A 16,268-nucleotide genomic window follows, 5' to 3' on the forward strand; every position below is an offset into this window, starting at 1 on the left:
CTTCTTCCTTCGGGAAAAAGATACAGAAGTCTGAGGTCACGTACCAATCGACTCAAGAACAGCTTCTTCCCTGCTGTCGTCAGACTTTTGAATGGACTTACCTTGCATTAAGTTGATCTTTCTCTACACCCTAGCTATGAATATAACACTACATTCTGCACTCTCTCCTTTCCTTCTGTATGTCGGTATGTTTTGTATAGCACACAAGAAACAATACTTTTAACTGTATACTAATACATGTGACAATTATAAATCAAATCAAATCAACTGGTTAAATCTTTATTTTTAAACTTTTGGTCTCAATGCTGGAGCTCAGAGGTGGGCCTTTTGCCCAGCCCACCTCTGCACCCGGATCCTCCCTGTTCTTCTCTGGTCGCCTACCCTGATTTCTAATCCTGCCCACTTGCTATCTTTATTTTAGTTTCCATCTTAATCTGAACATTCTTTTCATGGTCTGAAAATTTGCAGTTCAGTTGAAGGATATCAAGTGCTTTTAACATGCTGGTTTGCCCTGTGTGGATAAATACTTCAATGCGATCGGCTCCTCACCGGCTTTCTGCAGGCAAAGCCCTCTCCTCCATCTGACATCAGATGGAAACTGCTGTCAGGAAGGGCAAACCACATCACAGATATCATGACATCGTCTCGGGCAGCTCCCTTTGAGGTCAGCGGCGAACGCCCATTGCCGCTTATTGCAAAAGCATGTACACATGTACACACACACACACACACGAAAAAATAGGAGAAGACAGAAACAGTCAAAATCAGAAAGAAGGACACAAACATATGAACAGTCATAGGCAATGCAGATAAATTCATAAATAGTAAGAGGAAAGAAAATAAATATTGAATAAATCATAGTGGAAAAGAGTGTGGGGCGAAAAGAGCAGGTGAGAGTGAGCAAGAGGTAGAAGGACAAACATATTTTTGAGGTGTAGTCACTGTTGGAATGTAGAAAAGAAAGTCAGTTTGCGCACAGCCAGCTGCCACAAACAGCAATACGATGATGTCCAGATAATTGGCATTGGCGAGATTGATTGAGGGCAGATATCGAACCATAGAAAGAGGTATAGCAGGGGTGGTGGCCATTTGAACCATCTTCTACATAACTAGCCGAAAAAGATCGATCCCATCTAATCCCACCATCCAGCTCTTGTTCCATAGTCCTATATATTATAGTATGTCAAATGCATATCCAAATGCACCTTTTAGTGCAATGAGGGTTTCTGTCATTTCCACCCATTCAGGCAGTGAGTTCCAAACTCCCATCACCCTCAAGGTGAAAATGTTACCTCCTCATAATTCTTCTATTAGTTATTTTAAATCTATCCTGATGGACTTCCCTACAACCCACCCAGATGTCAATAACACCAAGTCAACCAATCTCACTGAAACTCTGCCTTTCTCATGAGGGATTACAATTTTCACCTTTGAAAATCTAACCTTGGAATTCTCTCCAAACATCACTCCAACTTGGACAGCCTCAACAACAGCTCAGCTCGCAGAATTCCAATTTCATCTCCCAATATTCTGTTCCTCTGGGTCTGCACATGGACACAAACTCACAAGCACAATTTTAGCTCTTTGGCCATGCCAAGCAGAATCCAACTGCTCCATGGGCTACCTTCAGGAGTTCTCAAAGCCTTCTTTGATCTCCAGGGCTTCTCTCGAGTCCTGTTTACTTAAAGCCAAGCAAAGGCAGGGCTAGAACCCATGGATCAAGCTATAGTGGACTGGAGCCCAGGGAGTCTAGCATGGCATGGCTGGAGCCCAGTGAGCCAGGTACGAGGGGCCAGAGCATTGGGGAGCCAACCCACATGGGGGATGGAGCTTAGGGACATTTACGTAGGGCTGGGGAGGGCAAGGTCTTGGCAAGCCAGGGAAGGCAAAGTCACATTGGGCCCAGCGAGGTTGCATATTTGTCATTTTGGCGGGACCGGGTGAGGAAATTGTGCCCGAATGGCTGTGTGCACGTGGGAGGGAGCAATTGAGTGTGTACGTGTACATGTGTATGGGAGTGAGTGAGTGACTGTGTGTGGGGCAGTGAGGGACTGTGTGTACATGTGTGGGAGTGAGTAAGCAACATGTGAGCATAGGAGTAAGTGAGCGACATGTGTGCGTATGGAGTGAGTGAGCAAGTGTGTGTATGCGTATGGAGTGTGTGCTTGTATATATAGAGTGTGTGCGAGGGTGAGTGAGATTCTACCTTATGCCCATGCATACTTTTCTCACTCACTCACTGCCATACACATGCTCATGCATCCACATACTCCCATCCATATACACAGACCCTCCAACATTCTGGTAATTTTTATTCCCTACTCTTTTGTTTAACTCTAATATATTCCTTTGACATTACTTTACATTGGTTTAGCAATTGTTTCTTTCCTTTAAACCTCAACTTTTTCTGAAATTCAGATTATTGTTTTGCCAAATCTTATCTTTCCAAAATTTGCCCATCGGCCCTCAAGTAAGAATAAAATGTAAGTGTGGCCCCTGGAAGTGAAAAAGGTTAGCCAGGCCTGCTCTGGCCAATATTCTGGAGCCTCTGCCACAAAGAAAAATTATTTCTTTGGGGGGAGGAGGAGGAGGACACAGAAAATACTAAAGTGCAAACACAATGGCTTGTCACGCATCAACATTCCATGTACAAGAGATGCCAACAAAGGCAGAAACAGGAACAAAGAAAGACATTGAAAATGACTCCGATCATTGAAGTGAAGAGCAAAATTCACCTGGTTTACAACCCGTCTCCTAATCCTAAAGCACTTGACAATCTCACGCTAGCCAAGGCAGTTTTGCAGAAGACAGAACGAGTGTTGGATCAATCTATGCAAATAAATAAAAACTGCAAGTGACAATGGTAAACTTTGCTCTGTGTTTTGCATGGCTCTATATCATCTCATGAAGATGTCTAAGGCTTGGCTGGTTGAACAATAACTGTTCCTTAATAACACATAACTATATACATATATACAGGATACAGTCCCAATGAAGAGCTATCTTCATGCCGACTTCTACCAGACTCACCACAATATTCTACTACTCCCATGTGAATTGCTACATCATTATGTGGACAGTTCTGCTTCGCTTGTCCCACATGAACCCTCATACCTTCGTACACCGTGTGGTATCAAAAGAGCACTTGACCCCTTATCACCAAAGTTGCCCCTTTGAAATCCGCAGATGAGGAAGTACTCACTGACAGGGACAAGTAAATGACCAGTTGGATAGAGCACAACTCCAAGCTGTACTATCATGAGACTGTTATCCCTCTCCCTGTGCTTGATGATCTTCTGCAGCTACTGGTCATGTATGAGCTAGATGCGGAACTCATTATTTGAGCTTGAAAAGGCCACTGACTCCCTAGCACCTGCAAATGACAAACTACTCAATTATAGAAAGCCCCACCAGCTAATGTACTTTGACCACCTCTTTGTTCTCTGCTGGAAAGAAGGCTCTGTCCCACAGCTTACGCGTGACGCAAACATCATCACATTATACACGAACAGAGACGATCGAAAGGATTGCAACAACTAACAGGACATCTTACCCTTCAGTGTCACTGGGAAAGCCAATGCCAGAGTCATTCTAACTGTACTCTATTGATTAACCAACAGAATATATGCAGAAGCACAACACGGCTCCAGATAGGGAAATCCACGGTAGACATGATATTCTCTCTACATCAGTTCAAGAGAAGTGCTGACAGCAGCAAACACCACTCACATTGTGTGAATTTTGTGAATCTTTTGATACCAAGAGTACGACAGGCCTCTACCAAATACTAGAGAGAATCAGCATTGTAGTCTCATCTGTTCTTTCCATGATAACATGCACAGCACCATTCAGTTCTTCAGTCTCTCTTCACAATGCAGCTGCTCTGATCAGAGAACCTCTGTATGCTGATGATACTGTACGAGTTGTCCGAACAGAAAATCAATTCCAAAGGCTCATGGATCATCATTTCCATGCTTGTGTCATGTTCTTCCTCAATATTAGTGGCACAGTAGCTAGCACTGCCGCCTCACAGGTCCAGGGACTTGGGTTCGATTCCCAGCTTGGGTCACTGTCTATGTGAAGTTTGCACGTTGTTCCAGTGTCTGCGTGGGTTTCCTCCGGGTGCTCCAGTTTCCTCCCACAGTCCAAAGATGTGCGGATTAGGTGCATTGGCCACGCTAAATTGCCCCTTAGTGTCCTGGGATGTGTAGGCTAAAGGGATTAGTGGGTAAATATGTGGGGTTACTGGGTTAGGGCCTGGGTAGGATTGTTGTTGGTACAGGCTTGATGGGCCGAATGGCCTCCTCATGCACTGTAGGGTTTCTATGATTTCTATCATCAAGGAAATTGTAGCTGTGGCACAAAATGTTATGTCTCACCTGAGATCAGATTCAACCACACACCACTGGAAACAGTCAGCAAATTCTGCTACCTTGGATCGACAGTGACAGACAACCTGTCCCTTGATGAAGAGCTCAACACATATATTGTCAAAGCAGCCACCAACTTCTGCTGACTGACAAAACGAGCATGGAAGAACAACAAATTGACCTGCAGGACCAAGATACTTATTTCTAAGGCCTGTATCTTCAGCAAGTTGCTAGATGGCTGTAAAGCTGGACACAGTTCCCAAGAAAAAGTCTCAACAACTTTCATCTCCTGTTTCTACATCACATAGAAGGACAAAGTCACCAACGAAACAGCCCTTTCTAGGGAAAACATGCCAAGCATGCTAGCGCTAATCAAGCAAAGAAGGCTTTGCTTGCTTGCCAAGATAGCCACATTCCCAAGAGAATGGTGTTCACAGAGGTAGCCCATGCCAAGAGACCAACAGGACACCTAAAACTCTGATTCAACGATGCTGTCCAAAGAGACACAAAAGCCCTCAACATCAATTAATTGATGCAATGGCAACACCAGCTTTGGGCAGAGGTTTGCCACCACCACAGCATGTGTTTTCAGAAAGTCCAAAGCAGATACCAACTCTGCAAACAAGGTGTCAGCAGGGATCACCCAGCATCACTGACAAGGGACAACTTCATAGGTAGCACTTTTGGCAGACTTGGCCTTTCCAGAGTCAGTTTGCACAGGCATCAAAAGTAGTGCAACTGATGATCTCATCTGACCTCACCAAAGTTCTGAGACTTTGAAGCACCCTTCAAACTAACACAGCAGTTCACTCACTTCTCTAAGTAACTGTCAGATGGGACACTCCATTAAAGAAAACTGAGACTCTATTTACCTTTTTCTACAAAGAAAGCCTCCTGCTAACCAACATTGGAAGTAATGAAAGATCCCAAGCTCGGATGTTTTCAGATAGAAAAAAGTTGCTCAGATACTTGTGTGAAGAAATAAATACATTTAGAAAGAGTAACTCACACAGCAGCAGTGGAACTGAAACATTTGTGGGAAGGGAGGGAGGGAATGGGGAGCAAAGGAGCAAATGATAATTACAAACAATAAGGTGATGATCTCAAATGAAAATCAGAGCATGGATTTCTACCTGATTACCCAGCTTCCAGGGGCATTCTTGGTGCCAACTTCTTTAAATTAAAAGCACTGCACAAGCATGCACACACACGTCTGTTCGGTATGTACACTGCAGATTGTAATACCTCAACCAGCACCATGCAGATCTGCCCAACTGATGGTGTACCACTTTAACAGCAACAACTGCAAATGCAATCTGCAACCAGCATAACAAATCCAGAGATCAAGTTACGCGCTGGATTTTGATGCAAATACAACACAATTATGCTGTGAATGAATCCCACATTTTTCGCTGCTTGGGAGCTCTGTCGAGGAATTACTAAATAAAGGAGGTGTTTGTGCAACATAGAACCACAGAATCCTGCTCTGACGAAGGGTCATCATATATTTCTCATCAGCATTTACTGTTGAGAAAAGCATGGATGTTAGGGAACTTGGGGAAATAAATAGTGATGTCTTGAGGAGTGCACATATTACAGAAAAGGAGCTCTGGAAGTCTGAAAGCGCATCAAGGTAGATAAATCCCCGGGACCTGATGAAGTGTATCCCAGGACATTGTGGGAGACTAGGGAGGAAATTGCGGGTCCCCAGCCGAGATATTTGAATCATCGATAGTCACAGGTGAGGTGGCTGAAGATTGGAGGGTGGCAAATGTTGTGCCTTTGTTTAAAAAGGGCTGCAGGGAAAAGCCTGGGAACTACAGGCCAGTGAGCCTCACATCTGTGCTGGGTAAGTTGTTGGAAGGTATTTTGAGAGACAGATCTACAGTCATTTAGAGATGCAAGGACTGATTAGGGACAGTCAGCATGGCTTTGTGAGTGGAAAATCATGTCTCACAAATTTGATTGAGTTTTTTGAAGGGGTAACCAAGAAGGCAAATGAGGGCAGTGCAGTTGATGTTGTCTACATGGACTTCAGCAAGGCCTTTGACAAGGTACCGCATGGTAGGTTGTTGCCTAAGGTTAAATCTCATGGGATCCAGGGCGAGGTATCAAAATGAATACAAAAGAGGGTGGTTGTAGAGGGTTGTTTTTCAAACTGGAAGCCTGTGACCAGCGGTGTGCCTCAGGGATCAGTACGGGGTCCACTGTTATTTGTCATTTATATTAATGATTTGGATGAGAATATAGGAGGCATGGTTAGTAATTTTGCAGATGACACCAAGATTGGTGGCATAGTGGACAGTGAAGAAAGTTATCTCCGATTGCGACAGGATCTTGATCAATTGAGCCAGTGGGCTGACGAATGGCAGATGGAGTTTAATTTAGACAAATGCGAGGTGATGCATTTTGGTTGATCGAACCAGGGTAGGACTTACTCAGTTAATGGTGGGGCACTGGGAAGAGTTACAGAACAAAGAGATCTCTGGGTACATGTTCATAGCTCCTTGAAAGTGGAGTCACAGGTGGACAGAGTGGTGAAGAAGGCATTCAGCATGCTTGGTTTCATTGGTCAGAACATTGAATACAGGAGTTGGGACGTCTTGTTGAAGTTGTACAAGACATTGGTAAGGTCACATTTGGAATACTGTGTGCAGTTTTGGTCACCCCATTATAGAAAGGATATTATTAAACTAGAAAGAGTGCAGAAAAGATTTACTAGGATGCTACCGGGACTTGATGGTTTGAGTTATAAGGAGAGGCTGGATAGACTGGGACTTTTTTCTCTGGAGCGTAGGAGGCTGAGGGGTGACCTTATAGAGGTCTATAAAATAATGAGGGGCATAGATAAGGTAGATAGTCAATATCTTTTCCCAAAGGTAGAGGAATCTAAAACTAGAGGGCATAGGTTGAAGGTGAGAGGGGAGAGATACAAAAAGTGTCCAGAGGGAGAACTTTTTCACACAGAGGGTGTTGAGTGTCTGGAACAAGCTGCCAGAGGTAGTAGTAGAGGCGGGTACAATTTTGTCTTTTAAAAAGCATTTAGATAGTTACATGGATAAGATGGGTATAAAGGGATATGGGCCAAATGCGGGCAATTGGGATTAGTTTAGAGGTTTTTAAAAAAAGGGCGGCATGGACAAGTTGGGCAGAAGGGCCTGTTTCCATGCTGTAAACCTCTATTCTCTCTCCACAGATGCTGTCAGACCTGCTGAGATTTTCCAGCATTTTCTGCTTTTGGTACTACAGAATCACTACTGTGCAGAAGGAGGCCATTCAGCCCATCACATTTGCACCAACTCTCCAAAAGAGCCTCATATCCAGGCCCAACGTCCACCCTATCCCCATAACCCCATGCATTTACCATGGCTAATCCACCTAACCTATACATCTTTGAACATATAGAAAACCAATTCATTCCTTATCTTCCACAATACTACCAGCACTGATTGTTGTGCTCAGCGCCGTGCTCCTTAGGAATGTAAATCAGAAAGAACCTGCAAGTGCAAGTTAAATATGAAAAGAGCACAAAATAGAAGTTGGAATTTTCAGCCATATGGGACGAAACACTTCAAACGTATTCATCAACCCAAGATAGAGGTACAGAGTTTTCTTATACCACCAACAATCATGCATAATTCACATTAAAACACACATCCAGATAGTTGAGTCTGTTGAATTTCCTTTTGATAGTTGATATTAGTTTATAAAGCAGTACTCCTGCTACAAACTAAGTTGACCTTTCATCTGGATGAGTAACAATCCTTCCACTTGTCAAGAACCCTGAAAATCCTGTGCCATTACAATCAAAACTCATTTTTCAATACACAACACCCAAACATTTCAATGAAGTCTATTGCAGAAATGTCATAGGAAGACATTTGAAAAAGCTTTGCTAATACATAAACTTATCGACAATTAAAACATAGCACCCGATGCCTTTTTGTCAGCATTTAAACTCTCTTCATTGAAGTCTCATTTCTGAGTAGACGAGTTTCTTTTCGAAGCAGTCTCCACTCCGACTCAATTGCAATTTAACTGCAAAAACTGCTTGTTTCACTTTGTCTAAAGGGTCATTCTGTTTGCCCTCCTCCAGTGAGTCACTGGGAATTCGACCAGTCTCAGTCAAGACCTTCAGTTACTTCAAAATTTTCAAAGACAGGGAAATAAAGAGAGATTTCATGGACAAGATAAGATAACATACTAAAATGAAACAAAAAGACTGGTGAGACTGTGACAGTCAGTTGGAAGGAGATTATTGATGTTGAGAGATGATTGTTTGTTAAGGTCTAGTTATGCTGTGCGCAACAATTAGAAGCAGCTGTGAAGAAACAGTTTTGTAAATCAGCACCACAATGCCCTTTGCAGTGAGTTTGCCCTCGGATCTGCAGAGTGGGCTCATTAAATGGTACACTTAAGGCATTTTATAGAGAAAGAGTGTTGTTGGCAGCGAGTGTATATATTGGTCCCCACATTGATTACACACTTGAAAATAAACTGGACTCTAGAGTGCAGATAATAGAAATCAAGAGTTTTGTAGGTCTTGTGAGCTGTCATTGGATCTCCACTCAAAAGTGGAGCCAATAACCTCCTTCTTAGCCATCAATCAATGAGCCCTGATTTAGAACAGGGAACATGGAGGCTGTTGGTCTCCATTTGAGCATAGCTCCTAAGGGACTCCAAGTTATATATAAAAGTGCCTTTACTTTCATATTTATTTTTACTGTAGCTGGCAACAAAATTCTGCGACAACAGATTCTAAATAGCACTATATCAGGGGACTGACAGCCAGGTGGTTGTACCTGCAGGTGTTAGCATCTTAGTTACAAACACTGACTATGTAAGAGGGTGGGGGGGGGAAGAGAATCACCCCCCCCCCCCCCCCGCCCCCCCCTTCACTGATTTGAGAATGTTCTTTGCAAATTGTCTGGATGGCATAATACACACCTGTGACAGATTTAAGAGGTGTTGCAGAAAGTTAAGGTCACCCATGCATTTGTCTTTCAAAATGTCACCCTTCCTCTTCTGATCTTTCACACTCTCACTCTCTTTCGAAACAGCGCGAGGTCGACAGGCGTGAAACCAAACCCTTATGTGAGATGCTGCCTGCTCAAGAGTTATTTTACTAAACCTAATCCACAAAATATGTTGGCCTGTTTGAACAAGAGTGAACACTGCATTATATCCTTAGCTATACATGACTGGCTTAAGACCAGTCACATGTGGGAAGGGCTTTCACTAATACCCACTAATCAATGCCAGCGGGCAATATACTTCATGACTGATATCAGAGAGTAATAAAACAGCAGCTATTTTACTAAATATGTCATAAAGCAAAGAATCTGCTTCACATAAAATGTCCCTTTTTAACCTGTCAAGACTGGGATATTTGACTTTGGAAAACAGAAGCATCTAATCTCTCTCCAAAACATTTAGGGCACTGAAGGCAATGAAATATAACCTAACCTATCAGGAATGGGACTTCATTCAGAACACACATTGCCAAAATAACAACATTTCTGTCTGCTTTTTTTTTGCACAAGCGAGATTATTACTGCATTGTCACAGTTTGGAATAAATGCCAGGATTAGTGTTGCAATAAAACAATTATTGAGTACTCATGTGTAGATGAGCAATGCTCCTTATTTACTTGTTAACTTAAAAAGAGCAGAGATGTGGGTATACAAATAACACCTTAAAAAGAGCAAGATGCAAGGATACACCTTCAAGTGTATCCTTGCACAAGGATACACAAATGCTACCTTAAAATGGGTGTGCTGGTACTCAAATAATACCTTCAAAGGATATGGGTAAATACACAAATAACACCTCGATAAGCACACTGAGTGCATGCAAACACCACCTTTAAAAGGGCAAGCATAGATACACAAGTACCACCTGCACATATTTCCTTGCACCAATTGCTTTGTCCTGGCATGGCCACCGTGCAAGGCAGGAGCAGGTACCACAGTTTCACCATCATTGCTGCTCCTACCTGAATCTGAGCAGACGAGGGTACATTCTAATCTCATTATGACTTACCATAAATTGTGAAATAGTCATTTAGGGATTCCTCTCACTAAGGTTCATCCTGCTCTGACTATGAAAGTATATTCTACTGGAAACAAGGAAAATCCATTAAACAATGGTTCTGAATAAGTTAGTCACTTTGTATTTGGCTGACTCCAGTCAGTTCATCGAGAGTGAAAGAACATTTGAAAAAGACCCTATCCATACAGTGGCTCACTGCTGCTGACCCATTCATTCCACTCAAGTCATAATGATAATTCATCTGGCCAGAGATTCTTTATCTTTGATGGGATGGTGGGAGAAGGGATGGGATCAAATCAAGAGAATTACTCACATGTTCCTAGACTAGGAAATGAGAAAGCAAGTCATTGAACCTCTGCTGAGAAGTCCATGGGCCTCTATTGAATGGTGAAATGGACTGCGATGCTGGCTATTGTTAAAGAGTCTGCAACCATTCACTGGTTTAGCTCCAAAGTAGAGACCTGTCCCTTGGGCAAGGTGCTGATGCAGTGCTTTTGTCCCAATAAGAACAACATTTTCAAAGCAAAATCTTAATTTACTATCTGGCACAGAACTTTACTGGATAGGAACACATGAGCTATTCAGACATAAAGGTCAGCACACGCCACAGGTTTTACCATGACTTAAAATTAAACACTGCGTCAGCAGCATTAGCACACAAGATTGACCATAATATTTTTGAAATAGTGAGAGTATTTACTGTTCTAAAAGGATCTTTTTAGTACATGTACTCCCAATAATTCATTTAAGAAAGCCCACATACAACACCTTCTAAATTACTGGAATCCCAGTTATAAAATTCCACTGCAGGATAATAGCTTCACAAGCAACAGTAATACATAATGGGTCAATAAGAGAATAAAATGGCTCCACACCCTAATCTTAGTACCCAGACCTACAAAACCAATGTCCAGACTTGAGATTTAGAATCTCTTTGATCAAGCCCTATAAAGCGTACAGTCCCCTGCACTGCCAAACTAATAAGACAATCAAAACTGCTTTCATCCCTGGCATTTCTCATGCTAAAACCCGCGCTAATCAGCTGCTTTGGCTAATCAGTCATCTGTCCAATGACCTTTCAACTCAAGATACTAAACCTTCTGGCTAATGTAGAAAGCACCAGATCAGTCCCCTCTGTGAGGCTCAACGTGTTGATTAGAAACACAGTCTGGACAGACTTAAAAGCATGATTACCTCACATTCAGTTTTGACATCAAAAGTCTGAAGTCAAGTGATTTAACTCTCAAGATGTAGAAATTACTTCATTACAATATCATCATGCGACTCCAAAATAGGCAGCCAGCCAGCAGTGATACAATCTCACCCACTCAGGGTAAACTAATTCATACCATTGGACCTCAAATCACCATTTCATCATTAGCTCACAGATCCCTCTGAGATAGGTTAGTAAGGAAGCTCACACAGTCATGTTGGGCTGAATGGCCTCATTCTGAGCTGTAAACTTGAATGACCTATAAGCTAATTTAACTACTGTAATTTTATACTGTCCAATCAGCAGCACTATTAAAGGATTAACCTGATGATCTGGGTTGTACACATGTTCACTATCCAGTGTTCTTTTGAAATGTTCACATTAAGTATAGGCATTAGGCCAGAATTCCCATAACACTATTGGTTGTTTGCCACAAGGCACACATATGAAATAAAGTTTTGCATTTACAGTTCAAAGTTTCTACTTTTCCCTTCCTGAATAGATACCTTGCTTTAGGTACCACTTCCCGTAGCTGTAATTAATGACTTAGTTTGGTTTTACAAATCCAAAGTACCATGCATCTTGCAAAAACGGATACAACAAGGAAAAGAAAAAAGCAGGCGTCAGGGGATGTGGGGATATGTCACTGCTTGTGCCCATTTTCACAATGCATAAGATGAAAATTAAAACTGCAATTAGTGCAGAAGAAAAATGTACTGTAACAGTTTCAAATCAAACTGAATTTGAGTGCACCAACTACATAAACTACGTTAGTATTTAAAAAGGGGATGACAATTGACCGAAATGCGATTAAATCTAATATGGCTTCTAATATGTATAAACTGCACATTAGTATAATCTGTACATTATATACCACATTCCAAGTAGAAAAGCACCTTGTTATTGTGTCAAACATCAGAATTCTTCCATGCTCACAAATTAACATGTCCATCACAAGCTACCTACACTTCACTTCAACATTCAAATCTCAGCAAATCACATTGATGCCCTCCTGCTCCCTCATCTATTTACAGTGAGAATTCTTATTAAATGGGTGGCATCTCTGCCTTAAAGCTGCACTCGCTTACCAGGAATATTTCCTTAACTATAATTCATCTTAAAATAGCAGCAAGAATCTTCTGCTCAACCCAATTTCTGATTTTTTTTGTTGCCATAGTTATAAATATTAATTTCATACTTAAATTGCAACCAGCATGATTTCAGCTTTATACAATCCTATTTGTTACATGCAGAAATCTAATCTGTTGATTCCAATTCCAACAGGTAGTTGGTTACTTTGAGCAAAACTGACACTTAAATGAAACACTCCCTCAATGTGCATTCGACTGGCTTCATTTGACAAAATTTAATTTAGAAAACATATTCCAAATCACACTAAGTATTTTAACAGAGAAAAATAAATCAAAAAGTAAAATTGTTACATCTGCAGCACCTGCTTCGATCACATTTCCTCAGGTTTCCTGGACACCGAGACAAGATTTGTGCATTAAAAGAGAGATGGTGGGATTGGTGCAGGCCAAATCCAACACACATTGATAAAAGCAAATTACTGCGGATGCTGGAATCTGAAACAAAAACAAAAAAATGCTGTAAAATCTCAGTGGGTCTGACAGCATCTGTGAAGAGAGAATAGAGGTAACGTTTTGAGTTTGGATGACCTGAAAGGGTCATCGTCTGAACGGTCATCCCTACTTGAAACATTGGCTCTATTCTCTCTCCACAGATGCCGTCAGACCTGCTGCGATTTTCCAGCATTTTCTGTAGTTGTCCCAGCAGAAAATGATCTTAATACCTGAAAACACCTCCTTTGTGAATTAAGCAACCCATGCAGCAACACCATCACCAGGACCAATCCAAATAGACTAACTTAGCAGTTAGAAATACCCATGAGATGGATTCCAAGCTAACATCATTTTAAGTAGAGGACATCTACTTTGTTTTATTGTTCTTTAAAATTGAAGTGAATTGTACCAGTACTTACGATAATGTGGGTCCATGTAGCCATTCCTTGGATCCATAGCAAAAAGTGCCCCACGGTAGGGGATGGAAGGTTCTGGTATATGTGACAAAGATCCATGGATCTCCTTCTTTATTAGAGAAGCTCTGTCTTCACTGGAAGTTGATGGTTCTTCACCAATTTTACTCAGGCTTTGCCCACCAGCGTGTGGCTGCATTGCAATTGCGTTTCTTCTCTCTCTGTGATAGGCGCCAGGAATTTCATCCTCTAGAAGAAGGAAGCAGACTTCAAATCAGAATCAGCAGCAAAGCAGATACCACTGTATATACTGAAGCAAAAACTGTTTTTATTATTGCTGACCCAGAGTTGTGAAGCAACATCAGCGTATTCTTAACTTTTGTTTTTTTATTCTTTTATGGGATGTGGGTATCATTGGCAAGGTAGCATTTGTTGCCCATCACTAGTACCCTTGAAAGGTCAGTTAAGAGTCAACCACATTGCTGTGGGTCTGGAGTTGCATGTAGGCCAGTCTGGGTAAAGATGGCAGATTTCCGTCCCTGAAGGACATTAGTGAACCAGATGAGTTTTTACAACAATTGGTGATAGTCCTCTTAATAGGGACCATGAAACTAACTTTCAATTCCTGATTTATTAATTGATTTTAAGTTCCACCACTGCCATAGTGGAATTTGAACAGTGTTCCCAGGGCATTAGCTTGGGCCTCTGATTTACTTGTTCAGTAACATTACCACTATGCCTCTGTCTCCCCTTAAAATGAATTAAAAAGGCTTGCATTTATATAATATTTTTCACAACCACTGGGTGTCTCAAAGCACTTTACAGCTGAAGAAGTACTTTTTGAAGTGTAGTTACTATTGTAATGTAGGAACTGTGGAGGCAAACAACAAAATGATAATGACTAGATAGTCCATTTTTGTGATATTGATTGAGGGGTAAATATAGGCTAGAACAGGGATAATTTCCCTCCCTCCTCTTCAAAATATTGCCATTGGATTTTTTACACCCGCCAAAGCAGCAGAAGGGGCCGCAGTTAACCATCTCATCTGAAAAACGGTACTTGCAACAATGCAATGCTCCCTCAGTACTGCACTGGGATGGTAGTGTTGATTCTGGTGCTCAAGCCCTGGAGTTGGACTTGAACCTGAAACCTTCAGAGGCAAGTGTGCTACCAACCAAGCCACAGCTAGCATTGAATTAGAGACAGAAAAGAGAAATGTTTCACTGTATTCAGACCAAGTTGAAACTGTTGTGCAGGTTAGGTTAATTGGCCATGATAAATTGCCCCTTAGTGTCCCAAGATGTGTAGGTTAGATGGATTAGCCATGGGAAATGTGTGGGGTTACAGGGATAGGGCAGGGGAGAAGGCCTGGGTCAGATACTCTGTCAGAGAGTTGATGCAGACTTGATGGGCCAAATGGCCTCTTCTGCGCTGTAGAGATTCAATGATTGAACCAATTTTTTAGCAAATTGTATTCCTCTCAATAGAAAATGAAATTCTATTTCAGCAAAAGGTCAGATCACCAGTTTAGGTAATTTGCATTAGATTTGAAGGGCTCTGAATACTATCATATTTAAAATGTGTCACAATGAAGCATGAACCGCGATTTCTCAGTATAACTGATTACTGTGTGCCTGTGCATGAATGTCTTGGACACATGTCTGTGCGTGCACCGTTTACAACTGCATGTTTGATTGTGTGTGTCAATGAACATGTGTGTGTGCCTGAGTGTGTTTACATGTGTGCATCTGACAAAACATGCACACAGACCTAATTGTGCATGCCTTGTGTGCAAACACCTGGCTATGCATGTGTGTGCATCTGTGCAGCCTCTGTGATCTTACTGTGTGTTTGATTGTGTGAACATGAATCTGCATTTCTGCAGGTCCATCTGTGGAGACCTGTGTATTTGTGTGTCCGCAGGCACCTGAACTCCAACAACATTTAATGTGGCAGGTGAGAGGGTTACATCAATTTGCAATCAAACTTTACTCAGAACATCACAAAAGGTTGAGGACAACAATTTTTAAGATTAGGATCACTTTTCATTGCTGCAAGGTTTCTTCTCTCACTCCTGTGCAGGAGAACATGTGTAAATTACGATGAAATAATGATGAACTGATTCAACTAGTTGGATAGTGATTTTTGCACTGCAAAGTATCCTCATCATTTGTTCTATTAACACATCATAGTGAAGCATTTGTTCCAATTTTTTATTAAGTACAATACACACATCTATTAAGGCACAAAGTTTAGATTTTAATGACGAGGAATACCACTAAAAGTGACCATATTTGTCTTTGTAGACAAGTCAGGAACCAGATCTAATATGAATGACACTGGCTCAGTATGGAGCCCATCTGCTCCACTTCAATAGCAACTCACCAGGAACAAGAGTCTTACCACTATCTTTTTCGGGTGAAAACGCAGAGAAGAGAAAGTAATAGGGAGAAGAGAAAGTAATAGGTAGAAGAGAAGGGGCAGAGAAAACTAAAGGTAGAGTAAGGCTAAAAAGCAACCTCTGATGCTAAAAGCTGTAATGAGAGAGTAACAAGAGGGAGCGGGGGTTTGATTAGAACCAAAACGCAAGTCCAATCATATATCAATGCCATTTCCTGCTGCACTAACTACTCTTAT

At 41.7% G+C, this 16,268-nt stretch overlaps 1 protein-coding gene across 1 annotated transcript in view; it reads right to left on the reverse strand.

Moving 5' to 3' along the window:
* The window catches only part of LOC144495875 (transcriptional activator GLI3-like), a 326,921-nt gene that overhangs the window by 238,829 nt on the left and 71,824 nt on the right, over nucleotides 1-16,268 (reverse strand). Inside the window, exon 2 of the mRNA XM_078216554.1 lies at nucleotides 13,637-13,879. Coding sequence (XP_078072680.1) covers nucleotides 13,637-13,879 — 243 coding nt within the window. The remainder of the gene's footprint in view (nucleotides 1-13,636; nucleotides 13,880-16,268) is intronic.

This window comes from Mustelus asterias, chromosome 7 (assembly GCF_964213995.1).
Source record: "Mustelus asterias chromosome 7, sMusAst1.hap1.1, whole genome shotgun sequence".
Lineage (NCBI taxonomy): Eukaryota > Metazoa > Chordata > Chondrichthyes > Carcharhiniformes > Triakidae > Mustelus > Mustelus asterias.